Source organism: Thermobia domestica, chromosome 16 (assembly GCF_964235325.1).
Source record: "Thermobia domestica chromosome 16, izTheDome1.hap1.1, whole genome shotgun sequence".
Taxonomy (NCBI): domain Eukaryota; kingdom Metazoa; phylum Arthropoda; class Insecta; order Zygentoma; family Lepismatidae; genus Thermobia; species Thermobia domestica.
The window spans coordinates 30,142,983-30,160,738 of NC_137469.1; the positions used below are offsets into that span (position 1 = coordinate 30,142,983).

Consider the following 17,756-nt stretch of genomic DNA (forward strand, 5'->3'; position numbering starts at 1 on the left):
CATTTCATTTCATTTATTTATGTTGAACAAAGAATAAACCTTTTATTCAAAGTATGCATGTATCATTGCTATTAATATTTATAATCAATATACACCAGTCAAATTCAAATAATTATACCGATATTTTTATTCGAATAATTTTCACTCGTTGTTCAAACATATATTACTCGACTAGTTATGCTTTTATTTGAACACGTGTTCACCAATCGAATAAGCATTCGAAAAACAACGTAATTATTCGGATGAACTACTTAAATAAGAGATTAATTTCGAATTGTGTTCAGTGATATGTGCTTTTGTTATAAATTTGGGATACTATACAGAGAGAATTGTGTCTCCTTATGTCAATATTGTATATAGATTACATGCTTATTAAGTAAAGGTTGGTAGTGTTGGTGATTGAGGTAGTTATAAATGTAATAACGTCTGTTGAATGTTAATCTTTGGCTTTTTACGTTTAATGTTTTTGTTGGTGGTGATGGTTTATTATTATGATAATTAATTACTCATGAGAGAGTGGTCTAATGGTAATAAGTTAATGGAATATAATGCTATTGATTTGGTGTCTGGAACATACATATATCCGACAAACGACAAACGATATATCACTGAGAAACTGGGATATGAACTATCCAAATAACCATGTTTAAGAATGCTTCAGTACTTGCACACAATTTTTTAGAGAGGTAGGTAGACAGTGATCAAGTACTCTCAAACAGCCTCTCTAAAAATGATTATTCTGAAAGATGGATATTTGAATAGTTCCTCAGTAATATGTAGACCCGACTACGATAGGTCCCATAATAGTGCAGCTATGAACTTTTCAAGTTCACTTATTTCACGTTTTCGGCACCCTATTACTCCAAAACTATCCACTTTTGAGCACAGGTCCATATGAACTTTTGTTTCTTATTTTAATGTGAAGAATTTGCTTCCAAAATAATGTGACACATTTATATAACACCCTGTATATATACCCATTTATATATATATATATATATATATATATATATATATATATATATATATATATATATATTGATAGCTGTAATAAAGAAATACGTAAGAATTATGTTTATCTTGGATGGTTAAATTTACCTGAAGGTAATGATCGCCTTTTTAATATGTCTTCAATAACAAGTATTTAACAGATCAATATCAAAGAGTACTTATCTAACTTAGTTAAATCTTTTTAAATAACTTCTACAGCAAGAAATTCTATATGAAACTAATATATCCTTCTAAAGTTATTGATAAAAGAAGATGTAGAGGGTGGGGCAAAAAAGGTTTATTGTAGAACACTCATTTGTAGATGTAGAAAAATAAAATATCTAGCATAAATTCTGACTAACTATCTTGTTTTTCTTTTCTTGCTGAATTACAGAGACGAGCTTTTACAGGCAGAAGGCATTATTACTATCGTCCTCTTGTTGGAACACCTTACACACTGGGAATTGCCTTACCGGAAGAATATGGATTATATTCAATAGACGTTAATGATGACAAGAACTTTACTACAATAAATGGTGAGTACACTCAGTTAGTAGCATTAAAACAATTAATAACGTTTGTATTTATAATTGACGTTTTTGGAATACGCTAACTTAATCACACCTACTTGTGGCAATGCTCATATAGTAAGGTTTAAGAATTCTGTCCTAGAAGAAGGAATTATATATTTTTACGATGACAGATAAGTACATTAATTCTTGTTAATAATGATTAATTTATTTGTGATTCCTATCATAGAAATTCATCCAATAAATAACCAGAAATGTTGTATAAAAAACACAAAACTTTGACAAAGTTTGCGCTTCTTTGTTAGTTTCTGGTGGTGTCCTAGAACTATTATCACAAAAGCCTGGCACGCCTGTCTCGTGAACGGGATGCTGGGAATCAATGATGCAAGATTTGCATCAACGTGGAGCAGTGGAGTGTCATTAGATTTCTGGTAGCTAAAGGGTTGAAATCAATCAAAATTTACCGTTGGATGGCAGTGCAATATGGTGAAAGTTGTTTCAGTGAAATAGAAGTGTACGAGTGGGCAAATAAATTCAAACGGATGGGTTCCACAACATTTGACATCAGAAATGAAAGAAAGGCTCGTGAATGTGTGCAGGGAGCTTTTACGACAGTACGAAAAAAGTGAAATGAAATCTTTAAGTTTAATGTCCCATGGTTATGCCGATTAGGCTAAAGGAGACGGTGATAATGAGAGATTAGTGAAATGGTGGAATGAAGAAAGTGGGAGGAAAGGGAGAACCCCGAGAAAACCCACGAGCACGGTGTTTGTCCACCACAAAGTCCACACGGCGCGAGCTGGGATCGAACCAGGGACTCCAAGCACCGGAGGTGAACGCTCTACCACTGAGCCACCGCGCCCCCACGACAGTACGAGGCTGGAGGGGAGGCATTTTTTCACGCGGAATTGAGAAGCTTGTCCAGCGCTGGCGTAAGTGCATAGAACTTGAGGGGATTACATTCTGATTGGTTTCAACCGTTCAGCTAACAGAAATCTAACGACACTCCACTGCTCCACGTTGGTGTAAATCTGCAAACGTGCCGCCATCTTGTTTCACTGATTCCCATCATTCCATTCGCGAGGCAGGCGTGCCAGGCCCATCTAATAGTAGTTCTAGAATACCACCCAAAAATAACAAAATTAAAAAAATATACAAACTTTGTCGTACTTTGTACTTTTTATCCAACTTTTCCGGTTATTTAAAGAAAGGATTTTGCAACAATGTTTACTTTCTCATTAACCTTTATGTCAGTTATGTGTTTATGTTTGAAATACTTCACTATTCAAATCAAAGTAAGAAACTTACTATTTAGTGTGCATTTATAAAAAGCTCTGACTGTATTGCTGCACAGGATAACGAAACAAGAGCTAAGTTATTAGCAGGGATTTTCATGCTCATTTACTACATAGAGAAATAGCTAATTACATAAATTATCAGCAACGACAAAATTAACGCATCAGCTATTTATATAAATTTTACAACAAAAAAAGTTGTGTAGCTATTCTTATAAATGTTTAACAACAGAAAGCTAATGTATAAGTTATTTATATAAATTCTGAGGAAGAAAGTTAATGCATTTTATATATATTCTCTTTTAATTACAGTATTAGTACAATATCTATTAACATTTCTATTACTTAATTCGATCTATTATTTTACATAAATTCATAGTAATGGAAAATTAATTCATTGCATAGTTTCTCAGTCAAGTGAAGTTAATTCGCCAGCTATTTACATAAATTCTCAACAACAGAAATTTGATGCGTTGGCTATTTATTTAAATTCTTAGTAGTGGAAAGTAAAATATTAGGTTTTTTAAAAGTGAATTGACAGTGTTTTAAGATTTCTTATTTTGATATTTCATAGTAAGAATGAATTTTGTTTCAGATAGATCTTATAATTTATTAATCATTCAATATAATATATTACTATTATTTTTTAATGTTTTAGTTAATATACAAAGATATTGAAAACAATGCTCAAAAGCTGTATAAAGTATTTCATTTATACAGTTAAATTGTCTTTACCCTCAATAAAATAATTTTCCGAAGTCATAGTCATGCAACATGCATCTTACATGAAGATGAAGTATCATACACAAATGGGCTATCATTATTAAGCTTTCGTATTAATAATACTCTCATTTTTTATATACATAATTTTCTCAAATTTTCTCAAACGGCTTATAAAGACCTCAAGCCAGCGTAACGAATTGTTATGTGCATGATGTGTGATCAGAACTTTGGTTCCCATTTCTGACATTTGCAGCTTTTTAGACTGGAGCCCAATTTATTATTATTATTATTATTATTATTATTATTATTATTATTATTATTATTATTATTATTATTATTATTATTATTATTATTATTATTATTATTATCATTTGAAGTAGCTAGTAAATTGCCTATAATGCTGACTTGACCTGAAAATTTATTTATTAAGCAAAATCTCAAACAAGATGGAACGTAATATAATGGTTCTATGACCTAAAACGTTTCGTCTTTTAGAATGTTGTAAAAGCTATTTGTTTTTGTTTACGGACTACATTTATCAATTTTCCCCATCGATTCTGCCCCAGATAAAGCTTCGTAGTAACTTTAGGACAAATGAAAGAAAGTGAACGAAAATATCACGAAGTAATATTAGATTAATGGTGGGAAAGGATAGTGCATGCCAATATTATGTGCAAAACATTTCATCGTTACGACACAGAAATAAAGTAAAAATGTGAACCAGCATACTTTTTTTCTTTATTTAGTATCAATGTAAAAGTGAGCGCTAATCTGCTGAGTGTGTTGCAAACAAAGTTTTTGAAAAAAAAAAAAAAAAAAAAAAATTGGCGTAAAATAAACGAACAAACAAGTTTATAGTGGAAAGTGGAAATTATATAATGACGTATACAATAGCTACACTATAGGGTTTTATTTCTACGGTAGTGAAATTCAGGGTTTCTTAAACCATAGCATTAAGTAGATTTGTAACATCAAATAGTTAAGTTGTAGAAGATAATCCAGCTTTTGGAAAATGTTATTATTAGTGCCCTTCGAAGTGAAAGCTGTAAGTATACATTATCATTGCATGATACTTTTAATTATGTGCGCTATCTTTTCTTTGTTCTATCTGGTGATGTAAATATTAATCTTTTCAAGGTAGTGATATAGATGATTGTGTTCATTTGTCTGACTTTCAAGATTATCTGTACGTTTTTGTTCTAAGTTCAATTTTTGATATGTATTGTTCTGTTTAATATGTGTTGTACTCAACACAGAGATAAGAAAGGTATCCCTAGAGAATTCCGAAAAATATATAGGTTCATCGCATCTACAGGGTTTTCCAATTAAACTATGATTTACGGTTGATTTATAATTTTCGTTTAAATAATGATATAATTTTTAAATGACATTTTCATAACAAATGTGGTTATTGGAAACATATAATCACAGAACGTAAGTGAAAATATTGCATCAACTACAAGTTTGTAATGTGGTATTATTATTAACACAAGAAAAGCATACAAACCACATATATATTCATTGATAACAGAGAATAACCGCATCTCTCATAATCTATACACGAATACCTGTATTATTGCTAACATAAAAGTTACTATTATTTACAAATGAGTTTATTCACAACAGTCATTTCAATAAATAAACGTAGAAGCTTAACTGCTTTTTTTTTTTTAAAAAAAAAAAAAGAATTCGTGCCATTCTTATTTTTCTACGTATTTAGTAATACCATGGCTTAAGTTTTGAGATGCCCCTACAGTTTCTAGTCGACAAAAATGCATTTAAAACATTAAAAATTGTTAGGTTACGTTTGATTTGATTTGATGAAGTTAGGTTAGGTTAGATCAGTGCTATTCAACCTTTTTTTCTCGTGCACCCCATGACAGTTCGTCATCCAATTGTGTACTCCTGAAGCAGTTTAAAAGAAATTAAATCGAAATTAACTTATTAAACTTAAGACGCATATTCTGTTGATTAAAAAACGGGCAAAAATCAGGCCCGCGTCCACGGGAGGCAAGGAAGAGCCGGACCCCCTAAATTTTTACTGGTCCCCTAAAACTTTCATGGTAGGCTTGCAAATGAACCACAATATAATATAATGATAAGATGATATACCTAGGTAATATGGTTGATTCGGGCCCCCATAACTTCTATGCCCCTCCTATATCTTTGGGCTGGCTGCGAGTCTGAGGCAGAGATCCAACAAAAGGACTGTACCAATCAAAAGACTATTTACAGCGGGATAAAATACACATCCGAGAAATTAACATGGGAAATTTCAAAACATATGGGAGACATCCAGTTGTACTGATGGAAATTTTCCCCTCATCCTCCCTGATAATTCTACACTGAAGACAATGCTACAAATTCAGAAACTAATAGTATTTCTAACTTTAAAACTAAACGTTTATGAGAAGATTGAGCTTGTTTCTGGGACGCCAGCTCCTCGATTCTTGGTCGAATCTTCGAGAGTGCGAGAATCAGAGCTGATTCTGGATTCAAGAAATTTCTGTGCGTCGATTTTTATTGATGTTAATGCAAAGAAATATGTTGATGAAAACAGAAGTTGTGAAATAGCACTATCACTATTTTTATTGTACTCTTTTCGAGCATGGGGGGCGCGGTGGCTCAGTGGTAGAGCGTTCACCTCCGGTGCTTGGGGTCCCTGGTTCGATCCCAGCTCGTGCCGTGTGGACCTTGTGGTGGACAAACACCGTGCTCGTGGGTTTTCTCGGGGTTCTCCCGTTTCCTCCCACCTTCTTCATTCCACCATTTCACTTATCTCTCATCATCACCATCTCCTCGTGAGACGTAAAACTTAAAAATTTGATTTCATTTTTTTCTTTTCGAGCATGAATACAAATGTCAGAAATTGACAAGCTATTGAATTTCATTTTTGCAGTGAACTGTCAACAGACATTTCCAGCAGATCCACTGAAGCAGCATTACGTACCCTCAGAAACATCTTCGCGTATCCCCGGTTGAATAGCACTGGGTTAGATTACCCGGTAAGACTTTACTTAGACTGGAACAGTAACTTAAACCGGTTCTCCTGGTTCTCATAGTAACTGGTTTTCACTTCATAATATATTCTCGTCATTATTCTTGTATAATTTTGTAAAAACTTAAGCAAAAATAACATATTTAACGTACAGTTTCGACATCTTATACGACAACATTGCTCCTCAGTCATCAAAACCTTCCACGTATTGCAAGAAGTACCAAGTTCTACATATATTTTCTCGTATTAAATATAACTTTACTTCTAAGATTACACACATAAACATCACATAAGAGCTCCAAATCACTATTTCTTACGACATTTCTTCCGTAATTTTTTCCAATTTTTATTTAAAAAAAAACGGAGGAGCATCTTTACACTTAACCCAATACTGTTTTATGCTCTTCGAATTTGTGTTTGATATCAAATTAAACGAATAAGACAGAAAGATAAGTAATTGTGTGTTCTCTACAAAAATTACATATTCCTTCTTAATCTCAGTCGAGGTTTTATATCTTCAGGTTACGGACTTAGATAACAGTCACCTGTATCACTGCGTTTCGTTATAAACAATTGCTTTGCAATAAAGTAACTTTAACGTAAAAATTTATGAAAATGACGAAATATGGTGGTCCGTTTAACAAATTTGAATTAATTTAAATTGATGTAAATTGTTGAATTAAGAAAAAAAGTATGTTTCAATAAACAATTGAGATTGAACAATTTAATGAAATAGTTATCGCTTTAGTCTGAAATGGTACTTAGACAAGATATTCACCCATATAATACAAGATCTGCTAAACAAGTTGACATATCGTATAGCAGACTATCAAAAATAAAAAATGGCTATATACAATACATGGTATAATATTCATGAACAGGTTACCAATACACAAGCAAAATTTATCTATCACTCAATTTAAAAATAAAGTTAAATTGGTTGTTGTATCCTATTATAATGTTAACGAGTTTGAGGAAGATAAACATATATTGGTATAGGTAAAAAAAAAGTAAATAAATAAAAATAAAAAAATCATTGTATATCTTCATTTGACGTTGTCTATTGTCTGTATACAGACGTAATGGCAATAAAAAAATATCCTATTCTGTTCTATCATTTTGGAGATCAATGTTATTTCATGCGGTTTCACAGTTCCTTTTTCTAGTCTTTTATGCTCTGAAAACGACTAGGAAGCCTCCGATTTTTTTATTAACTTATGAAAGATCTGTATATTTATATATTTACCTCTTCATTTTTGCATAATCATGCAGTCCGCCCAACTTGGCTGAACTATTCCCGTCCCAGTTATTGCACTCCTACTTAATGAAAATTACTGGTTTTGCTATACTTTCTAAATTTTTGTGTTAATTACATTTTATTTATTTATTTATTTTTTGCTTACGCATCATAGCAGCTTAATTTAAAATTTTATTTAATTACAAGAATTGAAAGTCGGTAATCCTTTTACAAATTACTAATAAATTTTCAGAAATTTGTCTGAAACAAATGACAGTTTTCATTACCTTATCATGTTTATAAGATATGTTTGGCAGAAAAAACGTTATCATTTTTTAAAAATTGAATAGTACAGCATGTTGATATGCTCAATGCTGTGATAATCTAAATATTTAAACTTTTCAAACTGTTATAAGTGTAATTAATATTCTTGCTTATTATATAATTCTGTTATAAATGCATTAGAACTTAAATTTGGTACGTAGTTTCTCTTGATATATCCTAACAATAAATTGTATTATTGTATATACAAGGTGTTTCAAAACAACACCGACAACGTTTGAGAAGTTGTTTCTGACACCAAGATAAGACAAAAATGAACTTTAGAGGTTCATAGTTCCAATATTATGGGACCTCAGTAGTCGGGTCAAGACTTCACTTAGGAACTTATATGTGTGCTATCCAAAAATACATGTTTCGGAATCCTGCGGTACTCACGTAACAATTTTTATAGAGAGAGTTTGGCTACGAGCATATAATTTTAATACTCACTAAATACCTCTATAAAAATTGTTGCGGAAGTACCACAGGATTCTGAAACATGGATGTTTGGATAGGGCACATACTAGTTTCTAAGTGAAGTCTTGACCCGACTAGGGAAGTTTCATAGTACTGGAGCTATGGATTTTTAAAGTTAATTTTTTATGTTTTCGGTAGCCTATAGCTCCGAAATGATTCATTGCTGCACCCAGTTTGGTCTATACTTTTTGTCTTATCTTGGTGCTAATAATCACCCCCCAAACGTTGTCGGTGTTGTTTTGCAACACCCTGTATAAAATCTATGCAAATATCAGATAAATATTTATATAACGAACACTTAAATAAAATGTAGTCATTTTATGATCCCATTCCTGAGTATCTCGTATTTGTTGCTTCATCTTCTTAAATATTTGTTCATATTTTTGTAAAACAAACTTCAAATGTAGTTTCTAGATTCAATTATAAGAAACTTTAGATCACGCAAAAAATTAGAAAGGAAAATCGAAGGTATCGATAACATATATATTTAAAAAAAAAAAAAAAAAGAAAACTATCAAATATGGATATTTTTAAGCAATTATTATTATTGAAGTGAGATCTTCACTCTATTTTTCATATTCAATGTTTTGATATTATATCTCTTTATTTCCTTGAGCATGGTCTATGATTAGTATATTCTAAAATCAATGTACATACTTTGAAATCATACATTTGCATGTTTTGCTATGTATTAGAAAGCGAAAACTTTCTGAGCTTCTTTCTTTGCTCTTAGGGGTCCCAATTACAGACATCTTTAAAGGAGATAACTGGAAAGTTCATCCGGATTGGTAAGATATGCCATCGAATTAAACACAAGCTGAGAAGCGTTTAATTAACATGCCTTTTTGTGCATGAAATGTTCAATTAATACCTGAATGCATGAGATTTTTGAAAATCTGTTTTATTTATGAAAAGGATGAGAATGGAGCTGATGTTTCATTTCTAATTTGTATAATTCATTTCTAATTTGTACTTTACAAATTATTTTAAGTTAATGGATACCCCAGGGTTGTATTTAGTTGTTATGCTGTCCTGAACACTTGAAATTTCCCGTCACTAAAAGGCATACTATTTTGCACGATTTTATTCATAGAGGGTACGGTAGTATTGTGCTATAATGCTCACCTCTAATGTCAGGGGTCCTGTTGAGGAATTTGGCACACACTCGATTTCTTAAGTGAGGGATATTCTGTATTGATAATGAAAGAGTCAAGCTTGAATAAACAGAGAGTTAGGATAACATAGAAAGAGTGAAAAAGTGATCGACTGGACCGAGATTCGAAGTCGGGATCTTTGGCATACCGGTAGTCTGAGTGGAGAGCACCAACCAGGGGCGGATCCAGGATCGACTTCTGGGGGGGGGCGGTGGGTTGTCATACTGCTACTTTTAAGGGCTTCAAACTTTGGGATGGGTTTTATTTATATATATAAAATAAGAAATTTTCCTCTTCTGGGGGGGGGGGAATCGCCCCGATCGCCCACCCTGGATATGCCCCTGGCACCAACTACAGGAGTGAGAGGGTGTTTGGCTGTTCTGGGAAGCGGACTCAGTGGCATAGTGGTTAACGCATCGGTACGGTATGCCGGAGATCCTTGGTTCGAGTCTCGGTCAAGTCGATCGATCGATCCCTGGTTGGAGTCTCCTTGTATGTTATTGAATTTGGACATACAGAGGATTTGGTGTGTAAAAATAAGTTTAAATCAGCTGTTTCCTTCCTTCATTACTATATCAATATAAGAGAGTAAAGATATTTGTCAGGTTGATACTAAGCCCAAGTTTAAGGTATATTGTGCTTGCTTGTCACCTACGAATTTGTGTAAGCTATCAGGTAGTGATCAAACAAAAGTTACAAATACATGAAGAGTGATCAAAAGGCACAAAATTAAGGTTATAAGTAACGTTACAGTATTGCTTAAATATTAGTTGTTGCCACTACTATGTAATCTGTGGATGCACCACATTGCTCTAGATCATGACCCAACATTAAGAAATAAGAGTTTTCTAGTGCGACATTAAGAAATTTGTGGTGAACAACATAATGTCTGTGAGTTTTCTCGGGATACTCCTGTTTCCTCTTACACTCTCGTTCCATGAATTATTTTTTAACCATCCATTTTCATTATTTCATTAATCACTTCTCTCCTTTAGCCTAAGGCATAATAATGAGGGACAATAAATTAAAAATTTTGTTCAGTTTGAAACATTTCTTTTTCAGTTCTTTACCCAGTCTACCAAACCGATTTTTCTTTGAATTTTGAATCCATATTTATCTCCGAGTATTTCATCATCTAAGACTCATAAGCTATGCACTAACTATGTCAAATTTAAATTTTAGAAGTGTATACAAAAGTTATGTAAAAAACCTGTGTATGGAAGGCATATATATTTATCAGCTATAAGTTTTAGAAATGCCATAGATTGCTACAGACACTAATTTATAACTTAGTGGTGCTAAAATAAAAGCAAACTATAATGTTACTCTTTGCATATATATATACGTTTTACTTAACTTAGCCTTTTTTTCCACAGGAAACACTAAAGTGAACAATAAGCTTTTAAAATATAGATTGGTACAGACAGTAATTCACAACTTGGTGGAACTAAGAAAAGTTAACATGCAAAGAGTAATATTATAGTTTGTTTTTATTTTAGTACCACTAAGTTGTAAATTAATGTATGTAGTAATCTATGACATTTCTAAAACTTATAGCTGATTTGAGTGTTTTGTGTGCAAAAAGACTTAGTTAAATAAAATGTAATTAATATTTGTGAAGCCAAAGTTCCTCATTACAATCTAACTGTTCAAAGCAACAGGATTGGTTATCAAAATCATACCAGGAATGTAAGTTTAACTTCAGCAAACTTAAATTTTCTACCAATTTAAAGAAAGTAACATGTATTCTTTTGTGTCATCATCTAACGTGTTGCTAGGACTACACGAGGGTTTGTAGCCTGAGAATGATGTTAGGCGATTAAATGTTAACTCTATATTAATGATAAAACTAGGTTTCTTTGTAGCTTTTACAGCTCCTATCATTATGTCCCCGAGAATTTCTCTCCGCAAATCTATTACTTCCTTAGACCGATCGATTTGATATTTGACATACTCGGACTTTCAATTCTTCTCCTCTTTTGCAGTTGTAGTATCTATGGGTTTATATTTATACAACTGAATATATTGAGCTGGTACTTTTATGTGTGCTACTTTTAATAAAACGGAAAATATGGATACTTTCGCGTTAAATTTTGGTTTGTTCTTATTACAAATGGTAGTGCTTGTTTGATTAGTAAACGACGGGGTTTACTTCAGTACTACTCCATTTTATTTAACAGCCTGTCTTTGTTACTTGTAATTATCTTTAGTTCTCAAACTATTAAGTAAAACTACGAGGAATGTTCAGAAAGCTCGTGGAGTGGCAATACTGCCAATTCAAGGTAAGCTAATATATGCTTGTCGCACATGAAGATTACCTGTAGCGTTTTTTTTTTTTTTTTTTTTATGTTACTAAAGCCATCTTGGAGTTGTTGACTGTTTGTTCGCTACGAAAGTCGAACTACAGTGTGTATTACAATGGCGGATGAAAATAACGTTCTGTTAATTACCAGACAAAGGATCTCTATTGAATTTTGTTGTGAAATTGTGCAAAAGTGGCCAGGAAAGGTTTGAGATGATCAAACAAGCATACGGTGAAGAAACAATGAGCAGATTGGCCTATTCGAGTGGCAGGCTGATCTAGAAGGTAAAAACTGGAGGGGACAGTCAGATCATAGACTATAATAGGTATGTCATCAATCTCTATAAATCTTTAAAAATATATAAATAATAGCTTCAATTATTTTTGTTACTCAAAAAACTGGGAGGACTAGATCCCCCGGCCCCAGGCTAGATCCGCCACTGAGAAGCAATTTAAGGAAGGTAAACCCAATGTACAGGATAAGGTGAGAAGTGTGTATCCATCAACATCAGTGAAAGATGAGAAGATTGTGAAAGCAAAAATATTGATGACAGAGGATTGCTGTTTATCGATTTGTAAATTGCCAACTAAACTAAATATTATTGTAGCAAGATGACACAAACTTGTAAATGTACACTCGTTAAGGAGCCGAGTTTGTGCAAGGTGGGAGCCACGTTCACTGGGTGAAGAACAGAAAGTTCGTCGCATTTAATGTTGCCAGGCATTTCTTCAACAAATGGAACAATATCCTCAATTCTTGAACACAATAATCACCACTGAGTCATGGATCAGGCAATATGACCCCGAATCAAAGCAACAGTACAGCATGTGGAAGTAGTACACACTCCCTCCCCCCCAAAATGCGGGTTTCTGGTTCATCAAAGACGCTAATGTTGATTTAAAAATAATATCCGTGGAATAGTACTACGGCATTGAATTCCAAGTAATCAAACGGTGTATGGATATTATTATACTAATGTTTTTCAAATGTATTTGGACGAAGAAATTCGCAAAAAAGTAAAATAAATAAATAAGATTAAAAAATTAAAAAAAATAAAAGTTAAAAAATAACACTGTTTCATGAAGAACTGTTTCTCTTGTAGGATATTGCTAGGCCAAATGAAACATGGCACTATGAAAGCTCTGGAGAAAACAAGTGGGCAGTCTCTGGACCATCCTCTGGACCATACAGCCCAGACCTCGCACATTGCAACTTCTGGGATTTCTTTTAACATTCAAGTTTAGCACGAACTTAGAAGTGAAAGCTGTTACATTGACTACATGGATATTATTATACTAATGTTTTTCAAATGTACTAATATTTGAGGGGACAAATTAAAAAAAAAATCAGAACTGTTTCATGAAAAATGGTTTCTCCTGTAGGATAATACTAGGCAAAATGTTACACCGCATGCTGTGAAAGCTTTAGAAAAAATAGAGGAGACGGGCAGTCTGTAGACCATCCTCCATACAGCTCAGACCTCGTACCCTGCGATTTCTTTTTACATTCAAGTAGGACATACTCGGAAGGAAGTTTAGCACGAACCAGGAGATAAAAGCTGCCACATTCACTACCTTATACTGACTCTAAGAAAACGGTCTGCAAGATGAGTTTGAGAAGCTTGTGCATTGCTCAAGATGAAGTATAAATTGTAAAGGACGCTATTTCAAAAAGGTAAACCACAGCAGCCCCCTTACTGATTAGGGCTCCGAATGATCTCAATGTATGAACTTTTGCAATATTCCTCGTATTATCCATTGTTTCTATAATAATATAATATATTGACTATTTGAAAATACAAGGAAAAACAAATTCTCACTGGCAGTTATTTGCTTCTAAATATTAACAAATACGTAATAGTGTAATCATTTATATATTTTTCTAATTCTCACATTTCAGGATCTACTGTAAGTACATGTACGAAAATGAATTCCATTTCAATTCTCCTGAAGAACAATTGCTACATTTCTTAAACAGAACACAGGATCCAGATTTTGAATGGTCTACGTACTTATTTGATAATGTAGAATGTAAGTAAATATCTTTCAGCAGCTGCACATTCAATTTTTGCAGATTATAGAATGTCACAATATGTACTCTTCCCCGAATATGCTATGAATAATTATACTGTGCCATTAGAGATAGATGAGCCACGTAAAGAGCATGGTCAATAGGGAGGGTTTCTTAGACTGTTAGCTGGAAGCCCTCTAAATAATTATATTGAGCCGCTTGAGATAGTTGGGTCACAGATGGGCAGTAGGGAGGGATTCTTAGAGAGTTGGTTGGAAGGCCTCTAAGTAATTATATTAAGCTATCTAAGGTAGTTGAGTCACGTAAAAAACATGATCAATAGGGAGGATTTCTTAGAGACTTGGTTGGAAGGCCTCTAAGTAATTATATTGACCCATGTGAGAAAGTTTGGTCACGTAAAGAGCATGTCCATTAGGGAGAGTTTCTTAGAAGCTTGGTTGCAAGGCCTCTAAGTAATTATATTAAGCAATCTGAGGTAGTTGAGTCACATAAAGAACATGATCAATAGGGAGGGTTTCTTAGAGACTTGGTTGGAAGGCCTTCACTCGCATGAATAAAGACATGACAATGACTGTACCTAGGTGGATTGCCAAATTATATCAGTTTGCTAAGCGTCATGTTTTCTTATTTTCTAAATTTAGTCATCTTAAACTACAACTATTGTTAGTCCAAATTGTATTTAAAATGTGGTATTTTTATACTGGGACTTGTGAAAATAATATCGATTAGTATTTAGCAAAATCTTCATTTGAGGCTTAGAAGGTTCATTAGTCATTTCGCATTACTGAGTGGAACGTTTGAAACATTCATTTATGCTAACAGAACTACAGGCATTTTGTAAAATGTTTAGGACAAGCATTATCATTATACGCTTTTTCTCTCATTTTTTTTAGCTTTGTCCTGTGAAGATAGAGTTGGAGTTGAGATTGAGATTGACAACAACGCATACGTTTGTAAGTATTGTATAGTGTTATATAGCACAAAGAATATATAAATACATACAAATCACAAACATATCACACATACATAATGCACAAATAAATAATATTGGGGGGCACGGTGGCTCAGTGATAAAGTGCTTACCTCCCCCTGGTGCGTGGGGTCTCTAGTTCGTTCCCTGGAAACGTAAGTTTCTGGCGGACAACAACGTGTCCGTGGGTTTTCTCGGGGTACTCCCGTTTCCTCCCACTTTCTTATTCTACAAATTCTTCCATAATCATTTCTTTTTTTAATCATCGTCTCCCTTAGCCCAAAGGGCATTATCGTGAGACTTTAACCTCAAAGATTTCATTTCATTTCATTTTACAAATAAAAAAGAAATCTTTCGCTAAATATTTCATCAGACAGAAAGGTAAACTTAAAAGTGATATTATTTCCTTATATATTTGTTTATTTATGTATTTATACAGTGAAATTATATGTTTCTACTGTACAGCGTGTCCCAAAAGTCTTACAAAATAGGCAAAAGCACAGTATTTGCCCAAAGTGTTCTTCTTTGTGTTCTACACACTTGCGTGTGGGCGGAATCGCAAATTGTTGAGCACACACAAGACATAATCTCAGCAAATCCGCAACAGAACTTGTACCTTTGAATTTCTCTAGCAATCGTATCACGGTGTTGTGGGATGCTGGTTGTTGTTCTGGATGGCGTAGATTGAACTCACTGGCATGTTGGTGTGAAGAACCTTCACTCCTTTACAACAGTATTATTTTCACACATTCGTCCTGTAACAGCATTATTCTCTACAACAAAAGAACGGAAAAAAAGGCTTTACTATTTTTCTTATGGTGCAGGAATCCACTGATACCCTATATATGTGGAGTGATTAAAATACGGTGAATGAATTTTTTAGCAGCAATTTCTGACGCTACAAACATTTGAAATAATTTGTTCGATAGCCAGATCCGTTGAGACAGGCAGCATCAAGTTAAAACACGTCCTGACTTGTCACTTAGCGCCCAGAGCCGCTAGAGTGAGGTTGTGTTTAGCGTGTCTGTCACGCATCATGAATTTCAAACAACACGTGAACATTAAGTTCTGTTTCAATTGCAAAGAAGTGCCAGAGAAACTTATGAAATATTGAAATTACTGTATGGCGATAATGCTATAACTCTGAAGACTGTGATATGAACGATTTAAAAGTAGAAATGAGTCGGTAGAAGATGAGAAACGTTCGGGAGTCCATTAACCTCAAAATCAGAAGAAAAAATACAAAAAATGGCAAAAATTGTTCGTTCAAACGGGAACGCAGTACCTCGTACGGATATGTGCAAAGCTTTTTAATTGATAATTTGCAAATTATACGAGTAAGTGCAAAATTTGTTCCCATTCGCGAGTTTTTGGCCGGAAAAATTGTTCCTATCCGCCTTACTCACCAAATTTAGCACCAAGTGACTTCTGGCTCTTCCCAAAACTTAAAACCATGCTTAAAGGAAAACGTTTTGAGAGCAGCTAAACGCCCTTCCAAAAGAAGCCTTCTAGAAATGCTTCCAGTCATTGATTCAACATTGAGATAAGTGCATTGCTACTTTGAAGGAGATAAAATCAAATTTCGTGTAAGCTTATTACTTTGTTTCTAATAAAATTATTTACCGTATTTTTTGATCACATCTCGTATATATCGTTAAGTCAACTAGGTGTTGAAATAAACATTATTATTTATGCATTATTCTTAATTTATCGTGTAAAAAAATATTAGGAAATATTTTATCATCGTGATTAACATAGAAGAATCAAAATTAAAATTAAATGAAAGGTTTATTTTGCCTTCCCTATTATATGAGTATGAAAGTTTGTCGCTCTGGTGTGCGTTAAAAAAAAAAAAAAAAAAAAGAGATTGAGGATTTCTGGTAAAGTTTTGGAAAAATATTTAACACAAAAAAGAAAGCATGAACAGATAAATTTAGGATGTTAAACCTGCAAATAGATATTCACAATAGCAACAGGTTATCGGATATCACACAAATCATAAAATCGAGATATTCCAGGAGAGCAAACCATGTGGCTTACGTTGGAGAATATGCGCTGGGTGCATAAAATCTTAGTCAGGAAGTCTGAAAGAAATTAGCTTTGGGTAGACGTACAAAAGGTGTGAAAATATTATAAAGGGTAGGTAATAAGAATTCAGAGGTTCTTTTACAAGATAAGATGCAATAGAGGATTTTTATTTCTGTGGCGATAAACTTTCGTATTTCTTTAAGAAATGGAATTATTTGTCAATGCTGATTGCAATTATAATATAATTAGCATATATCATACTTAATATATAACCAAAATTGCATAATATAGAACGATTAGTACAATATAATACACTTACTCAAAATATATTTTAATCAACTTCGATTTTTTCCTTGAAATTCCATAATACTGTATTCACATTATCTAATAAGTAAATTTTTGCTAAAAACTTCTAAAAATTTAATTCTCCATTCTCCAATCCCAAAGAGAGCATTTCTCTAATTATATTCTTACTGTAATTAAGAAACAATACTACGTTGTATTATACGATTTTTCTCTTCGTAGGAAATGAAAAGCCTTTTATGTAATTTTCAAATATTTTGTGATATGCATGAATTTCCATGCGTTAATACGTCATCATACTATAAAGTCGACGTAGATTCGACTAGGCAATTTTGTTTTTAGGGATTTCTTTTAACTGCTGTTGATTTCGATGCGTGAGTACGTTTGTCTATGTAG

The 17,756-nt window shown here is 33.2% G+C and overlaps 1 protein-coding gene across 2 annotated transcripts in view; it reads left to right on the top strand.

Annotated features, from left to right (window-relative positions):
• LOC145672965 (voltage-dependent calcium channel subunit alpha-2/delta-3-like) overlaps positions 1 to 17,756 on the top strand; it is a 166,409-nt gene that overhangs the window by 111,606 nt on the left and 37,047 nt on the right. For both annotated transcript variants that reach the window (XM_081742231.1, XM_081742232.1), the window contains exons 16-19: positions 1,385 to 1,526; positions 9,305 to 9,359; positions 13,928 to 14,058; positions 14,953 to 15,012. In XM_081742231.1, the coding sequence (XP_081598357.1) occupies positions 1,385 to 1,526; positions 9,305 to 9,359; positions 13,928 to 14,058; positions 14,953 to 15,012 (388 nt within the window). The remainder of the gene's footprint in view (positions 1 to 1,384; positions 1,527 to 9,304; positions 9,360 to 13,927; positions 14,059 to 14,952; positions 15,013 to 17,756) is intronic.